Genomic DNA, 18,387 nt, shown 5'->3' with positions numbered 1-18,387 from the left:
TTAAGCCATCCTCTGACAGGAGACTAATTCTTACAGGTCTGAAGTCTGTAGTGAGCTGTTCTGGGTGGAGTACTGGGAATTGAAAAGGAAACATTGAAAATCAAACTGTGTTCTGCTCTGTAGGGCCCTTGCACATAGTGCCTGTGCAAACGTAACTGGAGAGAGAACACGCTTTCCTGAGTATCCAGATTGGGAGCCTAGGACCCAATAAACCAGCTACACCAAAGCGTACGCATGTCCTCCCACGGAAGCTGACTCCTTTACCTTGTGCGTCAAGACGCTTGTCTGCATAGACCTTATAGGTGAAGGCATGGCGCAGGGCGAGGGCTGCGAAGAACATCTCCACGCAGATGATGAAGTCCTGGTAGCCGGCGGCCACAGTACCTTCACCCACAGACACGTTGGCCGAATGGATCTTGGGAATGGCACCACACTTCTCAAGAATAGCCAACAGCATCCCTGAGCAGGGCAACAGATTCAAAACACAAGTGAGGGGGGAAAAAAGTCTGACCTCACAACTCCCACAGAATGAGCATGGCCAATTGTCTGTGCACATGTCCAGGCAAACTCGTTTAACAAAATGACTGCTACAGGAAGTTAGCTGGATGCTCCCATTCATCCTGTTTTGTAGTACAAGGGAAAAGCAGCACCGTGTGAAATTAAATAGCAACAAATTTGAGCACAGATAGCACTTAAATAGGAACATTTTCCTAATCACAATGTATAAATGAATCGCACACGTATTGCACAAGTACATGAAGTGAGTTTTCTACTCTCTCTGTAGCACGTGACAACGTTGCTAATGCCATAGCAATATAGTGGACTACGCAGACAATTAGTTTGTTCTGATGGAGTAGCTCCTTATTTCTATGTATCTTGCCCTGATCCATTGGGAGTTCTGCAGCTACCTGACACGTGTTTCAGTTGATGTGTCATTTAGCAAAAAAGGTATATGCGCCTGTGACTGAAGATTTGCTGATAATCTTTAAAAGAGACCCATGATTTCAGGTTTGTCACTTTAAACAATACAATTGTAGTATGCAAATAAACTCATGCCAGCAGCATCTTGCCACTGGTGGAGCTGCCCAAGGCCACCATGAAACAAACAGCTGGTTTGTGAGGCAGGTGTGTGTCAAAGACAGTGGGGGAGGAACAAAGATGACAAAGGGGGTGAGAGCTTCTCCTGGGACGAACAACCACGTACTAAAGGATCACAAGAGAGAGACTTGGTGGCTACGTAACACTTGTTCCATCAGCTTTTACTTCCCCGGAGCCTCTCCAAGGAGATCTGCAGGTTAGGGAGAGGAGGTGCCGCACCTTGCCAGAAGGACAGGAAGATGACGGACTTGACCATGAAGAACTTGAGAACGGGGCTGTAGGGGCTGAGCAGCTCGCGTGTGGCAAAGTAGAAGAGGAAGAGGGCGTAGAGCGCCAGGCTGACTGAAATATTGTAGATGATCGTCACATAGAGGTAGCCGCGGGTGACACTGAAATGAGAGGAAACACAAACCCTCTGCAGCTCACACATATCCTCCATCCCTCACCTCTTCGAGACAAGGGTACAGTGTTCCTTTCCCCTCTGGCACCCCCACTCAACCCCTTCCCCGAGGTAACACGAAACCCATCGGCTCCACTCTCACATGCCTCCTTTCCCCGCCACAATGCCCTCTCTCTTCTCATGCACAGCCCAAGAGCCCCCTTTCTCCATATACGCCGTCTCCCAATCAGGACCCTGTGCAGTGACTCAGATCCCAGGCAGCCAGACCCTTTCCTTCACAAATGCATGGAACGTCAGGCCTGTGAGAGGCTTGCCTGCTGGAGAAATCGTATGATGCTAAACAGTTTGCTTACTCGAAGTCACCGTCCCGGTACTTGCCAAAGGCCTGGAGGATGACTGTGCTGATTGCCATAAGGGGCTTCACCACACAGAACTGCAGGGTGGCCTAAGGGAAAGAGGAAAAAGGAATGAGATGGAGAAGGAGAGAACAAGTGCCATATACATACACACAGGCTTTGATCCAGAGGCAACCAATACCATGCATCAGTCACCATCAGAGCAGTTCAACAGCATAGTGTGGTTCCAGTCCTAACAATTACACTGGTCCCACTGTTCTTTAACTGCAGTTCTCTGGGAGTAGAAGATGAGAAAGATTCAGATCGTGTGTGTCCATGTGGCTGCCCCTCCTCCATCACGAGAGGCGAAGCCCACTCCTGAGCTGGAGGTGGCAAGAGACTGCTCACTGACAGAGTCGGTTCAGAGGCTGGGTTGCAGTAGAGGTAGGGAGACCACCCATCCTGTTATTTCAAGTGAAGGTCTTTAACTGGGGCCTAATGTTCTGTGTCCAAGTCCAGTGAGGAGCTACTGAGAAACGTTTGATCAGATAAAATGCACGTTTCCAGGCAATAACCACACATGATCCTACCCTGGGCCATGGTACACACACAATTCTGTAAACCGAACAAAACGTTATGAAATGGAGACCTAGGATATGGGCGAGGAGGGGAAGAAAGGACTCTGGTCCATATTTTTCATCACCATATTCTCAGTCTGCTTGCAATGCAGGTGGTCACCTTACGTGGGAGAAAAGAGGAAACAACTCCAGACTCTTCTTAGAAAGGGATATCTCGGCAAATGAAACCGTGTAAGCTGGTTTTAGATACCACAGTGACGAGTGCTGTCTAAATGCCTAGTTAGCTTAGAGCCGTTCTGCTTTCACTTGCATGAACTTAGAGTCAGTCTGGAAGGGAGAATTGCCCTGGAGGCTCTCTAGGACTTGAGAACAGTTCTGTCTGCTCCATCAAGTGTTCCAGCACTGAGCATGGACTCTGAACCTCCACCCCCTCACGATTCCCTCCCACCCCAAACCTCAGCAGTAAGAAACATTTAACTTCCAGGAGAGAGAAGAAGTTGAACTTCATAAAGATCAGAGGGTGGGGAAGACCTTAAAATTGTCACTGGAGTCTCCCTAAAGCAGATGAAGTAAGAGTTTTGCAAGGTGCTGAGGGAGGTAGAACAAAGGTAAAACCAAAGGGAAGGATGCTGTTGGTAAGACACAATTTGCTTGTGGTCATAAGATTTCAAGGAGATAAAAAACCCAACACAAGTCAGTGGGTGAGTCACCAAGATGAGAATTGAATAAGGTCAAGCTAATTGGTAAACAACAACTCTGAGCTTCCTCCCCCTCCAGTCCAGCAATTGTCTAACTATTTCCCTGCAATCCAAACCACACACTTTTGTTTTAGGCACTTCCTGGGGAAGAAAGCATAAGACATATGGGAAATGCACTGAGGGCTCATGACCCAGACATCATGAAGGTCACTGGAAACAAGTCGGGAAAGAACCTCTGCATAATACCCTGCTGTGGAGATAAGTGCCTGCCCAGGCTTTTAAACCACACCCACCGCTGTGGCCTCTGAGGAGATCTACAATGCAACAGAAAATCCACAGCACCAAGTCTCAGAGGCCAGGTCAATTGACTTAGGGTATGTCTACATCTACAATTTTGCAGCGCTGGTTGTTACAGCTGTATTAGTACAACTGTATAGGGCCAGCGCTGCAGAGAGGCCACACTCACAGCAACCAGCGCTGCAAGTGGTGTTAGATGTGGCCACACTGCAGCGCTGTTGGGCGGCTTCAAGGGGGGTTCGGGGAACGCGAGAGCAAACCGGGAAAGGAGACCAGCTTCGCCGTGGTTTGCTCTCGCGTTCCCCGAACCACCCTGCAAACCGCAGGGAAGGAGACCTGCTTGCTCGGGGGTTCGGGGAACGAGAGAGCAAACCGGGAAAGGAGACCAGCTTCGCCGCGGTTTGCTCTCGCGTTCCCCGAACCACCCTGCAAACCGCAGGGAAGGAGACCTGCTTGCTCGGGGGTTCGGGGAACGCGAGAGCAAACCGCGGCGAAGCTGGTCTCCTTTCCCGGTTTGCTCTCGCGTTCCCCGAACCACCCAGCAAACCGCAGGGAAGGAGACCTGCTTGCTCGGGGGTTCGGGGAACGCGAGAGCAAACCGGGGAAGGAGACCAGCTTCGCCGCGGTTTGCTCTCGCGTTCCACGAACCACCCTGCAAACCGCAGGGAAGGAGACCTGCTTGCTCGGGGTTCGGGGAACGCGAGAGCAAACCGGGAAAGGAGACCAGCTTGATTACCAGAGGCTTCCTCAGGTATGCTGGGATACCTGCTTATTCCACGGAGGTCAAGAAAAGCGCTGGTAAGTGTCTATACTTGATTACCAGCGCTGGATCACCAGCGCTGGATCCTCTACACCCGAGACAAAACGGGAGTACGGCCAGCGCTGCAAACAGGGAGTTGCAGCGCTGGTGGTGCCCTGCAGATGTGTACACCTCCTAAGTTGCAGCGCTGTAACCCCCTCACCAGCGCTGCAACTTTGTGATGTAGACAAGCCCTCAGACTAACAGGACTCAGGCTGCGGCGCTAAAAACTGCAGTGTAGACATTTGGGCTCAGGCTGGAGCCCAGGCTCTGAAACTCCACAAGGGGGGTGGGTCTCAGAGCCTGGGCTCCAGCCCAAATGACTACACTGCAGTTTTTAGCCTCACAGCCCAAGCCCCATGAACCCGAGTCAGCCGCATCTGTGCCACGGGTCTTTCATTGCAGTGTAGATGTACCCTGAGTGCCCAAGCTACACATGGCCAATACAGATGGATACAGCAGATGCCTGTCTGAGAACAGCCCAGTTCAAGAGAGGGGAGGGGAAGAACAGTTGCGTGCTGAACAGGTCTTCAGCACTAACAAGGCTGACAAGACCCGACAGAGTGACACCACTACCAAACAGGCTCAGAGTGGGGCCAAGAATGGCCAAGGTGTTCCTTTTGGGTTTCCCTCAGTGGGTCATCACGGAGATAAACTGGGCAGTCAGGTGGCCCTGGAAGTTTTCGTGCTCCCCAGTGCTGGAATCCCAAGAAGGTCCCAGAGGCTGGGCCTGGTGTCACTGATTGCCCATTGAACTGCTGTCAGGCCAACTTCCATGGAGTGAGAGGGAAGTGCCTCACATCCCTCTGGCAGGCTAGAAAGCGGTGCCAGCAGTTTGCAAAGGGCAGTCACATCTGGAAGAACTGCTACCACGATGTAGGGAAGCAAGGGAGCCTAGAAAAAAAGTATCCATCTAAGACAGAATTGTCAAAGCCTCAGCCCGCTTGATTGATTTGTGGAACCTGCACAACATACTGAGAGTTAACAGAATTTCAGCTTTCATTAAACAAAACAAAAAGTTGCTAGTCCTCCTGGTTGAGATGAAAACCTTCCACATATGAACCGAGTGTTACCCACGTAGTGATGTAGGCATAAGTCTGCAGATGGTCTGAAACAACAGCGCTGAGAGGGGTGATCTACCCTACGCCCTATTAATCTCACTGAGGTGTTACTTGAAAGCCAACTGACGATACTTTAAATGTCAACATTAGCTATTTCATTGCTCATAACCGTAATGGGGGGGACTGGAGAATGGGGTAGGAGTGAAGCCCAGGTGAGGAAGGAATTAGGAGTTCCTTAGGGAAGGAAAAAACAGAGGGAAGAATAGAAATACATTAAGGAGGAAAGAGGGAGAGAAACAAATGAGGATAAGGAAGGATGAAATAGTCACAGTCCTAAAGGTCACTATGCTTCCCAGGGAGTAATGCTGAATGCGATAATCAGGCTGTTTTCACTCTTGATCTTAATGCAAACTTTTCATTGAGCTCAGCTGGAGCTCTGGTGTGGAGTAAGGGCAGCAAATGGGCCTAAATTCATAGCAAGACCCAAAGACTATAATTAAAAATGGAATTCGGCTCTTTTTCAGAGAATGAAAGCAACGCCCCAAGCTAACCAAACCTGTTTCGGTCACGATCTACAGAGAGATCCTGCATGTCACTCTCAGCAGCTTAGCAAATCTCTACCTTTACTGCTACCTTGTGGCAGCCAGCAGTGACAGCCTCCTGGACCCCATGACTGAACACATGACGGATTTGTCGTCATTTAGATTTCTCTCTCTTCCTGACATACCCTCTTCATCATGCACACCCCTGGAGTGAGCAATAGCTGGAGAAGTTCCTCCTGCAAAGTGGTGTGTCATGATGATCAGACTCCATACTCCCACTCCTAACCACACTGGCAAAGCTACACCCTTACACAACTACTGGGGGTGTCTGGGACCCAAGAAGGCACCAAGTTCTCATAGGGGATCTGGGACCTGCCTATCCTAGGAGGGAAAGAGGAAACAAACATCAGTTCTTAGGGACTCCTGGGGCTTGGAGTAGATCCTGTAGAGAACACATGTCATTTCCCTTGCTAACCGCCTTTCTTGTTTTTGGGTGGGCAGAGCAACATGGTATAGCTGCTTCAGCGCTATTACAACATGATGATAACAGATTTATTCTCGCCCACCAAGCTATGTGCCTTTCTCAGCTCAATCTCATAAATCCACTAAACAGAGGTTGGTCCAAAGGAGCCCTCATCTCAGAAACTCCATGGGCCAGGCATTACTGCCTCCTCTCCTGCTCCTTGCACACAAACCAGCTTTCTTCAGCTCGTACCTGTTTGCAGAATCTCAGGAATCCGATGGAATACGTCTTCCCCCACAGGCAGCAAGTCCCATACATGCAGCTGGACCTGAAAACGCAACACAGCAGGACAGCCAGAGAAAGAGGAGTCAGAGGGTAGAGCTCAGGATATGGCAAGCAGTGAGATGCAGGCCCTTGCCTGCTCATCTTCTCCCAATGAAAATATAAGATTCTTGCTTTCACCAGGCCTAATTAGTCATCACCATTGCGACAGCCTTAGTCTCCTTCAGAGATGGAGACAGGAACAGAAGTGTGGTCTTGCACTCCTATCTCTACCCCCCAAAACCAATTTTTGGCAGGGAAGTTGTTAGCTAACATGGTATAGCACTAGAAAGGAGGGCAGGCAGCCACAACCAGCATCGGCTAGGGAAAGGAAACACATACTGGGGGGAGGGGAGAAGAAACTACAGGGGAGCCAGGTGAACATGAAAGCTCTACGCAGGTAGGTTCCGTTCACACGTGATGATCTGAATGGCCTCATCCAGTGTGAGTGGATGCTTGTAAATCCGTTTGAGTCCTGTGTGTAATGAGCTAGGTGGTATCATCCGATCCAGTTCCAGGGTACACTTATTGCATCACACAGTTCCCAGTGGCAGGGGTTAAAACAAATCCTGTGATACAGAAGCATCCAGGGAAGGATGGGCGAGAGTGCTGTAAATAAATAGACTTGGAGTACTCACTCGATAGATTTCCCTCTGATCTCAGACATGATGGAGCTCTCCCCCCCAAGATACTCATAGCAGAGGCTGAGGAAGTTGTAGATTACAAAGGCTGCAAAGACAGATTAACCAGATCAAAATCATGACACCCACTGAACGAGGACAAGCAGCTGGGGTGCAAATAAGAAGCAAAACCAGCAGCAATGACAATCTGCGCAGCGCCTCTCATTCTGAGAATCCCAGACTGTTTTTACAGGGTGCACTCCTCCTCCTGCTGCTGCTTCAGCAGTTACATGTCAATCTGCATTGAAACCCAGCCAGGGCACCAAGGCTAATACCCCTACTCTTCCCAAAAGCGCCATGGGACTTTTAGCCACCACCACTGTGGTCAAGGCCTGTTTTACATCTCCTCTGTAAGATGCCCTTCCCAGACTCACAGCGCTCCCTAGCACTATTCTGGGGCATTAGCCTAGTACTCACTCACCTGGAAAAGCATCCCTAATGAATCATCCATCTCACTTCTTTCCACACCCTCCATTCACCTTTGAGGTCTCTAAACCAAGGCTATGATTTTGTTACAGAAGTCACAGAAATCATGGAATCCGTGACTTCCAAAGCCCTTCATGACTTCAGCCCCCAGTGGCTGAGGAGATCCCCACAGCTTCCTGCCACCATGGGCGGCAGGGGGACTCTGGAGCTCAGAGCCCCCATAAGTGGTGGTGGCCCCCAGAGATCCCAGCCAGCCTCCACAGCTGCCCAGCGGCTTCCCATTTTGTCATGGATATTTTTTAGTACAAGTCAGGGACAAGTCACAGACTCCTTGAATTTTTTTTTTTATTACACGTGACCGATCTGTGATTTTTACTAAAATATCTATGACAAAATCTTAGCCTTACAAATGAGACCCTACCCTGCTTAGCTTAGGACAACTAATGAGCAAACAGTCTCTACTATGTGATCTGACTGCGGGCGCTCCCCCCCCCCACCCCCCACCCCCCCCGCTCCTCACAGGGAGAGCCAAAGAAATGGAGGGGTGATCCAGTGACTGAAACTGTGTTTCACAGTTTATGGCAATCATTACAACCTGCAGCCTGCCTATTATGCTCCATAGAAAATTGTAATATTTTTCAGTAACTGAGGAGATGAGTGAGGGCTTTACATCACCCACCAGGATGCATCCCCCATGCAGTGCATTTGCTCCTTCTTCTGGATCACCTCTTACATGAGGAATGCTCTCCCCTCTTCAAGACTCGCCTCTGCTGACACCTACAGTATATTGACAAGTGAATGGCGGGGGCAGTGCCAGACTCTTCCTTGCCATGAGGTTCCACCTCTCTCTGTGGCTCCGCCCCTTCTCCTCCCACCCCCCACGGCTCCCTCCCTTTCGCCAGACCAGAAGCCAGAGCTGGGCAGTCTGTGGTGCAGGCTGCAAGAGCCTCCCAGGTAGGGAACCAGCTCTGGGGCTGACAGAGCCCTCTGGCACTTGGGGAGCAGCAACTGTGGGGGAAGTGCCCCTGGAGCCTGGACCAGTGCAGGTCATGTGCAGGAGGTCAGACTAGACGATCATAATGGTCCCTTCTGACCTTAAAGTCTATGAGTCTTGGCTGCTGTGGGGAGCTCCAGCCAATCCATCTGCCCTGGGTGGCACCCTTGGCGGGTGGGGACACAGGCTGGGGGCTGCTGTCTGGCACCCCTGCCCCCTTCCCCTGGCTTCATTCTCCTCTGCTGCTAGAGCTGGGTGCCCAGCCAGCAGCCACCAGTCTCTCTGCTCTGCCTTCAGAGCTGGGCAGCTAGAGAGCAGCAGCTGATACGGGGTGGCTACAGGGGGGCTAAGGCAAATGTTGGGGTGGCTATGGCCCCTTCAAGCACCACCCAATGAATGGCTGGTAGGGACTTTCATTTATCATAGATCATGTAATAAATAAATTAATAAATGACAAGCATTTAGCAATGCACATAGCTAGCTTATGTTAACCTGTTCTCACTGCCGTTTCCCTGTTACAGCCACTCTTGTACCCTGATTTAAATTAGACTGTGAGCTCCCTGAGGCAGGGTCTGTCCTACTCTGTTTGTACAGCACCTAACACAACGGGGCCCAGATCCTGATTGTATTACGGTAATATCAACATGCCTTGAGGAAATAATAAACTCAGGGGAGAGACCCCGTACCCAGGGAATTTCAAGATAAGAACAAAACAAAATCAAATGCATAAGGCCAAGAATCTGTCCTCAGCAAGGAGCTGGATACCAGACATCAAAGAGGTTATCCCACTTGAATAAAAGGCATCCATGATCAGACACAGCTCATGGACTTTCACCTCCTCTGGGCCCTTGTAATCACCCAACTATGCCCTTACACAAAAGGGACACAGATCCCAAGAAGAAACACCTCTCAAAAATCTAACAACAGGATTAGACACAATGTAAGTATTTCCAGACATTTTTAGCACAACAGAATAGTACAGTGCATAAATGGCCATGGTCTACCTGCTTCTATTTATATAATAAGGCAAACTTGTATTCCACCTGTAATCCTGGTTATTGAACAGGTCCATTGACTATATTTCTGTAATGATTTGGCGTACTGGTATCGATGAAATAATTAATTAAAAAGACAACATAGAAAACATTTATTTAAAAAACCTGTGGTAAATTACCTGGTCTGTAAACTTCCTGCATCTCCCTTAACTTTAGGCCTATGAAGGCAAATCTCAGCTGCTGGGGGAGGAGAAGCTTAGCTTCTCATATTGTTCTCCAGTGGGGCCCTCCACTACTCTCCAAAGTGGTCACTGCAACACCAGCTGCTCATCCAAAAGCGTTGGGAAGGAGGTGAAATCAGAGGGAGAAGAATGGGGACATTTGCCCCCACTATCCCTCTACAGTCCCCAAAAGAAACAAGTGCTAATTATTAAAGATGGCTGTGCTAGAACAACAGCGCTTCCCCTCCTAGTCCATATTCATCTTTGTCATCAAAATTACTTATCACCACAAAAGAACACAAACTCTTATGTCACAGACTGAGGCCCCAGGGTTTCATGTGTGTAGAGGCAGGATAAAAGAGCAGGACCAAAAAAGTCACCCCACCCACCAAAAGACACACCACAGAGAATCACCCATGATTGGTACAACATAGATTCCAAGTTTAGTGATGGATTTTTTTATTCGTTACTATTTTTATTGTTTTCAAGTGGAGCTATTCCCCAAGAGTAAAAATCTCCACTGAACACGAGAAAGATATCCCTCCCACCCTCTCCAATCTCCTGCCTTTCCTGAGTATAGTTTTGAAACTGTTCAGAGAATACAGAGGGGCAGGGGAGGCACCTCCACACAGCACAACAGGCGGGACAAGCGGGTGAACTTTAGAACGCAGGCCCACCCCTTGAGCAGATGTTGCGATGTTTGCAAACTCCCTAGGCAAGGCGGAGGGGACAATAGCTGTTGCTAGGAGAGGAGTTTCTCAGAGTAGCAGGCTTCCTGCTAGGCCTTTACACACAAACACAGGGACAGAAAAAATGGCCTCTGGATTGTGTTCATGAGTTTGCCATCTGCTATTGCATCTCAGTGCATTGTCACTGGTCCCTTGAGCAGATTAACTTGTTGACACACGAAGGGGCCTCTTCTTGCAACACAGATCTCACCAACAACAAACCCTATAAACAAGGTGAAATTTAGTCAGGACAGACAGACACACAATAATAGTGGTCCAACAGGATATTCTGCCACAGAGTACAGCCTCTCCCAGGATGCTGGTTGGGGGTGGGGGGAGGGCTCCTTTTTTTGAAAGGTGGGAGGGGGTAGAATTTAGAAGAAGTGTTTATTTCAGAGACTGACCATTTCTTTCTCATATGCCTCAAAGGTGAGTTTTCCTTTCCTAGCTGGGTGGGTCACATTCTTAGAAAAGTGCAATAAATAACCGATATTGATCCTCACACCTTTCTGCCCAAAGCACATTACAGCTCTCACACACACACCACTGAACCACAGTGGCTACTGTAGTGGAATGCAGCAGCCATTCTGTGCTGGGGAAACGATGCAAACAGTTACAGGATGGGAAGAGAGTAACAGTGCCAACAGAAACTGTAATGGGGATTTAGGGGCCATGCGAGGAGGGGCAGAATACAATTGCTCAGGTGTTTGGGAGACCTCTGGGATCTTTAACATTGATGGGTGTTCAGACCTTCAGTTTTACACCTCCTCTGAAAGAATGAATACAAGACTGCCATGTGAGAAAATCTCTTCATAAGCTTTGTGTCTTTCTAAAACGTATCCTAGGGGAATCCCAATATACCCTGCCACTCCTACAGCAGCCAGGAGGACAGAAAACATTGTTCCCCAGTCACTAACCAGGCTTCAAACCATGGTTCTAGTTCGATATCAGTACAAATCATAGCCATAGGACAGAAGTACACCCCCTCCACTACACTTCTTGTCCACATGCAGGCCCAGTCCCTGCGCTCCAGCCTGTAACAGAAAACCCCCATGCTCCGCCATCCCCGCCTTACCTTCGTAGCAGTCCCGCACAGTGCCAAAGTAAACATAGTACTGGTCATTGGTGAAGAAAAGGAGGCTGAGCCATGAGTCGAATGCATAAATGGGCACAATGAAGAGGATCCGGACAATGTAGCGCTGCTCATTGGGGCAGCTGTAACAGCGTAGATGCATGTAGATCTGAATGGGGGAAGATGGAGAACAGGATCAGTGACAATCAAACAGAGGAAAGGGTAGGACTGGATGGCCATGGGGGACCGAGAATGGAACACAGAACTCCTCACTGGAGCAGGTGATCTAACACGGCCTTAAAACGGCAGGGATTAAAAAAAAACTGTTCCTTTCTTATGGCTACTTGCAGTGGCCTGTGTGAAGTGAATTGGGGGCTGCAGTCCAGTTTCTAATGAGATGGGATTAAATTCATTTTTATTATTTTTTGCTCTTTATCATTAAGTGTGGCCTCACATTCTCTTGTTCGTATTTAATTCCCAGATAGTCCGTCCCAAGACCCTGCTATCTCCTTTCAGGCACTTAAGATTTCCAACCCTGCAGCCTCCTCTTTTCCTCAGCCATATAGGACTGAGCACATCAGGTTGTCACCATGGTTAAAGCCCTCTTTACCTTTGAGCAGTTTTATACACTTCCCCATGACGTTTCCATGAAAGAACCCCAGAAAATTCCTTCATATGTTTTACGTAGATGGATAAGCCCCAAACCCCACTGCCTGCTGGCAAGAGTCATACTACTGCTTTAACATAAAGCCATAAAATGCCAGCCTCTTGCCCTCCTACCAGAGCAGTACAATTCACAGCTCTGAAATTGGACTCTCTACAGCGCAATAAAGTCATAAAACTTGTGCAGCCTGATAACCAATAGAACTGCAAATTCTCTAGTCACCCAGGAACATGGGTTAAGACAACTATGATGTCAATCCTACCCACTCCCTCCAAAAATCAGGGGGTTCATTAATCCTCAAAATTAAACTGTCACACCCTTAAAAGAATTCTCCCCCAGAATATCCATCTTCTAACAAAGTTCACCTTTGCCAAAAAAATATACACCCAGTATGGCAACACTGAATTTGTCAAGTTGAAATATACAATCAAACTTCCTTAATGGCCAGGACAAGTAAAGGACTCCAGGCAAAAGCCTGCATAAAGAAAAAGGTCTGAAAGCATGTCCTGATGGTCAGTGGACACAGGTTTGGTTGAACCAGCAGGGAATAAGTTCTTCAGAGGCAAAGTCTTTTACACGTAGTTTTAATTTAAACAACAAAAACCAGAACACATACAACCAACTGGTATGATTTTTTCTTCTTACAATCCAATTACACTCCTTCAAATTCCTCTCCTCTCATTCCATATCACACCCTTTCCAACGTGGCTCCCACCTCTTGCACTCAACTGAAACTGATTTCACCAGTCTTTAAAGACCTCTTCCTAGCCAAAGCTCAAAACCAGTACAGCATTCTCATTCTCCTTGACTTGTCAGGCACCTTCAACAGTCAACCACTCTCTTCTTGAAATTGTGTCCCTTCCTTGCCCCCACCCCCGCCAATTCTCCTGCTACCTCTCTAATTGCTCCTTCAGTGTCTCTTCCTTATCCTTCCAGCTTTCTGTGAGGATTCCACAGGACTCTGTCCTTGGTTCTCATATCTTCTCCCTTTACACTTTGTCTATAAGCAATCTCACCTGCAAACTCAAACTGAACGAACAACTTCATGCAGATGATTCATAGTTCTACCTCTCTACTCCAGACCTATCTCCTTCTGTCCAGTCTAGAATCTCAGCTTCCTCTTCGACCTCACCTCATGGATGTCTAACTGCCAGCTCAAACTCAACAGGGCTAAAAGAATTCTTCATCTTCACCCTCAGTCCCTCCTTGCTACCTCCTTTTTGGACGACTACAGACATCACTACCATGCTGCCCATCACTTGGCCCCTTAACCTGGGTGTCCGTCATCTTTGACTCAGACCAACGTCCTCACATCCAGGCTAGGTCTAAATCATGCAGATTCTTTCTGCATAACATCTCAGATACAGCCTTTCTTATCTGTCCACATGGCTAAAACTCCTCCACGTTCTCATCATCATCTCATATCTCAATTACTGCAACATCTTTTCCTCTGGCCTTGACAAATGCAATCTTCCCCTGTTCATCCATTCAGGATGCTGCTGCAAAGATCGTTTTCCTAGCTCGTCACTTGGACCACGTCACCCCTCTCCCTGAATCCCTCCACTGGCTCCCTCTTTTCTACCATATCAAACATAAGCTATTTGTATTCACTTTCGAGGCTCTTTATGACCTATCCCCCCCATCCCCCATCTCACCTCTCAAAAGGTCAGCTCTCGCCTGCCATCAGTCCATGCCGCCAGCCTCCATCCCCCACTTGTTAAATTCTGAACCAAGCACCTTTGTGCACCTCACACTCGGCAGAAGCTGCCTGTGAACATTCACCAAGCTACCTTGTTATCCACCTTCAAATTCTTCCTCAAAACTCTCCTCTGCTAGGATACCTATAAAATACTTGATTGTGAGGCAGCTGGTATGCTAAGACCACAGTCTGTCATACTGACCAACATGGTCTCATTATTTCTTGTACTACCGTTTCACTTCTTATACTTAGATTGTAAGCTCCTTGGGGCAGGGACCATCTTTTTGTGCTGTGTTTGCCCAGCACCTGGCACAGCGGGGTCCTGGTCCAGGGCTGGGGCTCCTAGGCGCTATGATCATACAAATAATACATAATACCCACCCATCCCCAAGGATACTGAGCATCACAGTTCAAGTGACTCCAGGTTTCCCTCTCAGAGTTACAGGGATGTCACTAGAGCCTTTCACTGTGTGCATGATCACAAGAGCATGTCAGGCAGGAAATGCTAAATGTCAGAGGCAGGGGAATGGGTTAAATGTGTCATTGGTCTGTCATATGGCAACAATGGATTCTGAAGAGCAGCATTTCTCAAACTGGGGTCCCTGAAGGTACCCCAGGGGGTCCACAGGCCTCATTGATCAATTCCTTCCCCTCCCTCCACTCCTCCCCCTCCCTCCCAGCACCTCCTGCATGCTAAAAGTCCGGTGGTGCAACAGGGCTATGGCAGGCTCCCTACCTGCCCCAGCTCCGCAATACTCCTGGAAGCAGCCGGCACATTCCTCCAGGGCAAGGGCTCTCTGCGCACTGCCCCTGCCCCTGCCCCGAGTGCCAACTCTGCAGTTCCCATTGGCCAGGAACTGCAGCCAATGGGAGCTGAGGGGGCTGTGCTTGTAGGCAAGGGCAGTGCATGGAGACCCTCTGCCCCCCCACCTACCTAGAAGCCGCTGCCAGAGAGTTGTCCTGGTCTCTTTCAGGAGTTGCCCGAGGTAAGTGCCGCCTCACCCCCCTCCTGCACCCCAAACCCCTTTCTCAGACCAGAGCCCACACCCAAACTCCTGCCCAGAGCCTGCACCCCGAGCCCCCTCCAGCACCCAAACTTTCTCCCAGAGCCCTCACCCCCCCACCCAAACTCCCTCCAGAGCCTGCACCCCCTCCTGCACCCAAACTCCCTCCTAGAGCCCACACCCCCTCCTGTACCCCAACATGGTGAAAGTGAGTGATGGTAGAGGAGAGCAAGTGAGTGATGGAAGGAGGGGGGGATGGAGTGAGCGAGGGCAGGACCCTGAAGAAGGGGTGGGGCCTCAGGGAAGGGGGCATGGCAAGGGCTGAGTGAGGAGGTGGGGTCCACAAAACTATTTACATTAAAATAGGGTTCCTCAGGTTGCTAAAAAGTTTGAGAACCGCTGCAGTAGAGAACAGCAGAAAACCCTACCTGTACCAGGGGAAGAATTTTTCCCTACTCCCAGCAGGTGATCAATGTGCACCCTGAAGCAGTAGGATGATAGCACTTATTGTTACCTAAGCTAGTGGCACTACAGGTGTTACTCTTATTCATCAGTGACTAATCTCTTTTCAAACCTCCCTAGACTATTTGCCTCTACAATACACTGTCATTTTCCAACTCTTACTCAGCTCTCTGGAATCCAACAACACAGAGGTACAGAACACAGGCTGATACATTTCAGGGCATGTATTTCCCACAGTGTTACAGTCCACATGACGACTACATTAGAGAAGAGGATGTTGGATTGGACTTGCGCTGGCACTCAGAGAATACTGGATGAGATAGGGTACCTATTGGGTTCCCGGGAAGTGGGCGGATGAGATAGGGTAGCCAGGCGTTGCCCCAGAAAGAAAAGGAGAAAAACCAAAACAAACATTTCCTGCTACTCCTTTCCGTAGTAGAATTCAGCTAGTGGAATTCACTGGCACGGAAGGTCATCAAGGCAGGCACTGCTGGCTGGATGATTTAAAACAATAAACGGCTGATCATCTAATGAACTAACAGCTGACATAACTACAAAATGGCCAGCTAAGAACAGAGGGTAATTAAGCCTCATAAATCACGGCACAATCTCATCACCTACATATCCTGCCCTGCCATGGGATGTGCACCCCACACTGGCCCTGCAAGAGCTGAGTTGGACCAGATGGGTCCAATCAGCTAATTAGGCAGCAAAGGAGGAGAGAGCTTTAGGCTGGAGGCAGCTAATTAGAGAGATGCTCACCTGCGAGAAACAGCCAGGGTTCCTACAAAAAAGACAGAAAAATGGAGACAAAAGAGGCAACAGGGAGAAGGCTGCATTCGTTTCCTGGGAGATGTCTGAGTAGCTGCAGAGATGAGTTGTCCACAGCTACTCCCTGGGAGGAGGAAGTGAAGAGACTGGCAAACCTAGAGGAGTGCGGAGGGCAAAGAGGTATAGAAGTGGTTCAGGGAATGGACCTTGGCTACTGGGTAGAGGGTCCCTGGGCAGGAACCTGAAGTAGAGGGTTCGCTGGGGTTCCCTGCCAGCCATTGCATTAGTGGTACTGTGAGGCAGTGAAGCAGAAGACTGCCTAAGCCTGCTGGACAGCAGGAACCTTGATACATTTCCTCTGTGGAGGGGAAACCACAATAGTGACTTGACTGAAGGGCTGAGTCAGGAAGATGCCAGCTGTGGCTCCTGGGAGTGAGAGAGGAGCTGCAGAGGAGAAATGGATGGGGGGTAATTGCTGGAAGAGTGTAACTGAACTAATCTCCAGAGATGCCAGGAGGTGGCACTATGCAGTGGTGAGTAGAGCCCCTTATCACATGCCCCCACCTCCACTTATAGCACTACTCCACAGGCCAACTGTATTATTGAAGGGGTGGTGGGTGTTCACATTCTTCTAAAAGAACAGGTGTGATGGATTTGGAGCAGTTCTGTAATAATGCATAAAGACCATATGGTGGTCTGGTAATTGGCATGTTTTCTGTATGATTATATTGGTTTGACACAACAGAGGCTGTCAGGAAAACAGGCAGGAAGGAAAACAGCAGCTCAGGATAAGCCACTTCTCTGCAAACACTTAAGAGGTGTTAAGAGACAATGCCAGGACTACTTGCTTTGAAGATAACCATACAAAACAGGCTTGAACCAGGACAGGAAAAGGCCTGCAAAACACTGAAGGACTCTGGCAGGTTTAAAAAGGTACACTCTCTCAAGAAAGGGGAGGAGTTTTTCAGGGGAAACAGACTCAGATGCCTGACAAACTGCTGTAGGGGTCTGAAGAAGTTAGGCCTGCCTGGATGGCCCTCAGGTGGTGGCAGGCCAGCAGGTAAGAGATGTATGTAGACTGTTTAGTGTTTAAATCCTTGTTCTCTAATTTTGTTGTTAAAATAAACAGTACCTTTGCTTTAAGAAGCTGACTGGTCACAGGCTCCCCAAGTGAAGAACTGCAGGTGCCAGAACTCCATCAGACTTGCCAGGCAATAATGGCAGGAAGAACTGGCCTAAAAGTAGGAACAGGGCTGGCTTTAGGATGTGCGGGGCCCAATTTGGAAGAGCTGCCGCTGAAATGCTGCCAAAGACAGCGGCAGCAATTGAGCTGCTGCCGAAGATAGCAGTGGCAATTCAGCAGCAGCTCAATCAGTTGCTACTGTTTCCGGCGGCATGTTGGCAGAGGGTGTGGGACCTCTCTTCTGGACGCTGCAGGGCCCTCTTAGGCGCAGGGCCTGATTCCCAGGAAGTGGGTGAATCCCCCTAAAGCCAGCTCTGAGTAGGAAAGCTGCAGAATTCCTCCCCAGGAGAAGTAAGGCATGAGGCTTACGACCTGAAGGGGTGCACTCGGAGACCAGAAAGGGGACCGATTTGCAGCTAGCTCAGTAACTGAGACAACGGGTACTAGCTGCTGCTAAAAGCAAGATACCAGACTGAATGGGCTAATGGCCTTACCTGGTATGGCTATCCCCTTGTGGCTCTAATGAGAACCAGGCAGAAAGGTGTTTGATCCTCCACATCCTTTATAATGCCCTCCCTTTCCTCACCTGCCAGTGACCTGGGGCTCCTTGCTAGGCAAAGTTTGATTATTAGAAGTCTGAAGACAAAGGGAAAGACGAGACATTTGTATAGGCAGCTACCTGGCCACTACATTCTTAGTTACAGAATGGTGCCATCTGCACCAAGCCTCAGACTCACATGTTTCTCTTCCCCAAACACACACAAACACTGCTCCTCTCCAGGGAGGTGGAGTTCTGTTTCTCTTGCTGCTTCATCCCTACATATTAGCATACTCCCAGGGAACAGAGCTGATCATTGAGCAATGCAGAGTAGACATCTCCACAACTCACTTAGCCC

At 49.1% G+C, this 18,387-nt stretch overlaps 1 protein-coding gene across 3 annotated transcripts in view; it reads right to left on the bottom strand.

The window, feature by feature from the left end:
* TMEM184B (transmembrane protein 184B) overlaps positions 1 to 18,387 on the bottom strand; it is a 62,792-nt gene that overhangs the window by 5,425 nt on the left and 38,980 nt on the right. For all 3 annotated transcript variants that reach the window (XM_050917463.1, XM_050917455.1, XM_050917472.1), the window contains exons 3-8: positions 11,712 to 11,877; positions 7,231 to 7,321; positions 6,524 to 6,599; positions 1,852 to 1,943; positions 1,318 to 1,487; positions 265 to 459 (exon numbers count right to left, since the gene is read on the bottom strand). In XM_050917463.1, coding sequence (XP_050773420.1) covers positions 265 to 459; positions 1,318 to 1,487; positions 1,852 to 1,943; positions 6,524 to 6,599; positions 7,231 to 7,321; positions 11,712 to 11,877 — 790 coding nt within the window. The remainder of the gene's footprint in view (positions 1 to 264; positions 460 to 1,317; positions 1,488 to 1,851; positions 1,944 to 6,523; positions 6,600 to 7,230; positions 7,322 to 11,711; positions 11,878 to 18,387) is intronic.

This window comes from Gopherus flavomarginatus, chromosome 1 (assembly GCF_025201925.1).
Source record: "Gopherus flavomarginatus isolate rGopFla2 chromosome 1, rGopFla2.mat.asm, whole genome shotgun sequence".
NCBI lineage: Eukaryota > Metazoa > Chordata > Testudines > Testudinidae > Gopherus > Gopherus flavomarginatus.
Note: the sequence above shows the minus strand (reverse complement) of the source record. Positions and strands in the feature narration are given on the sequence as shown.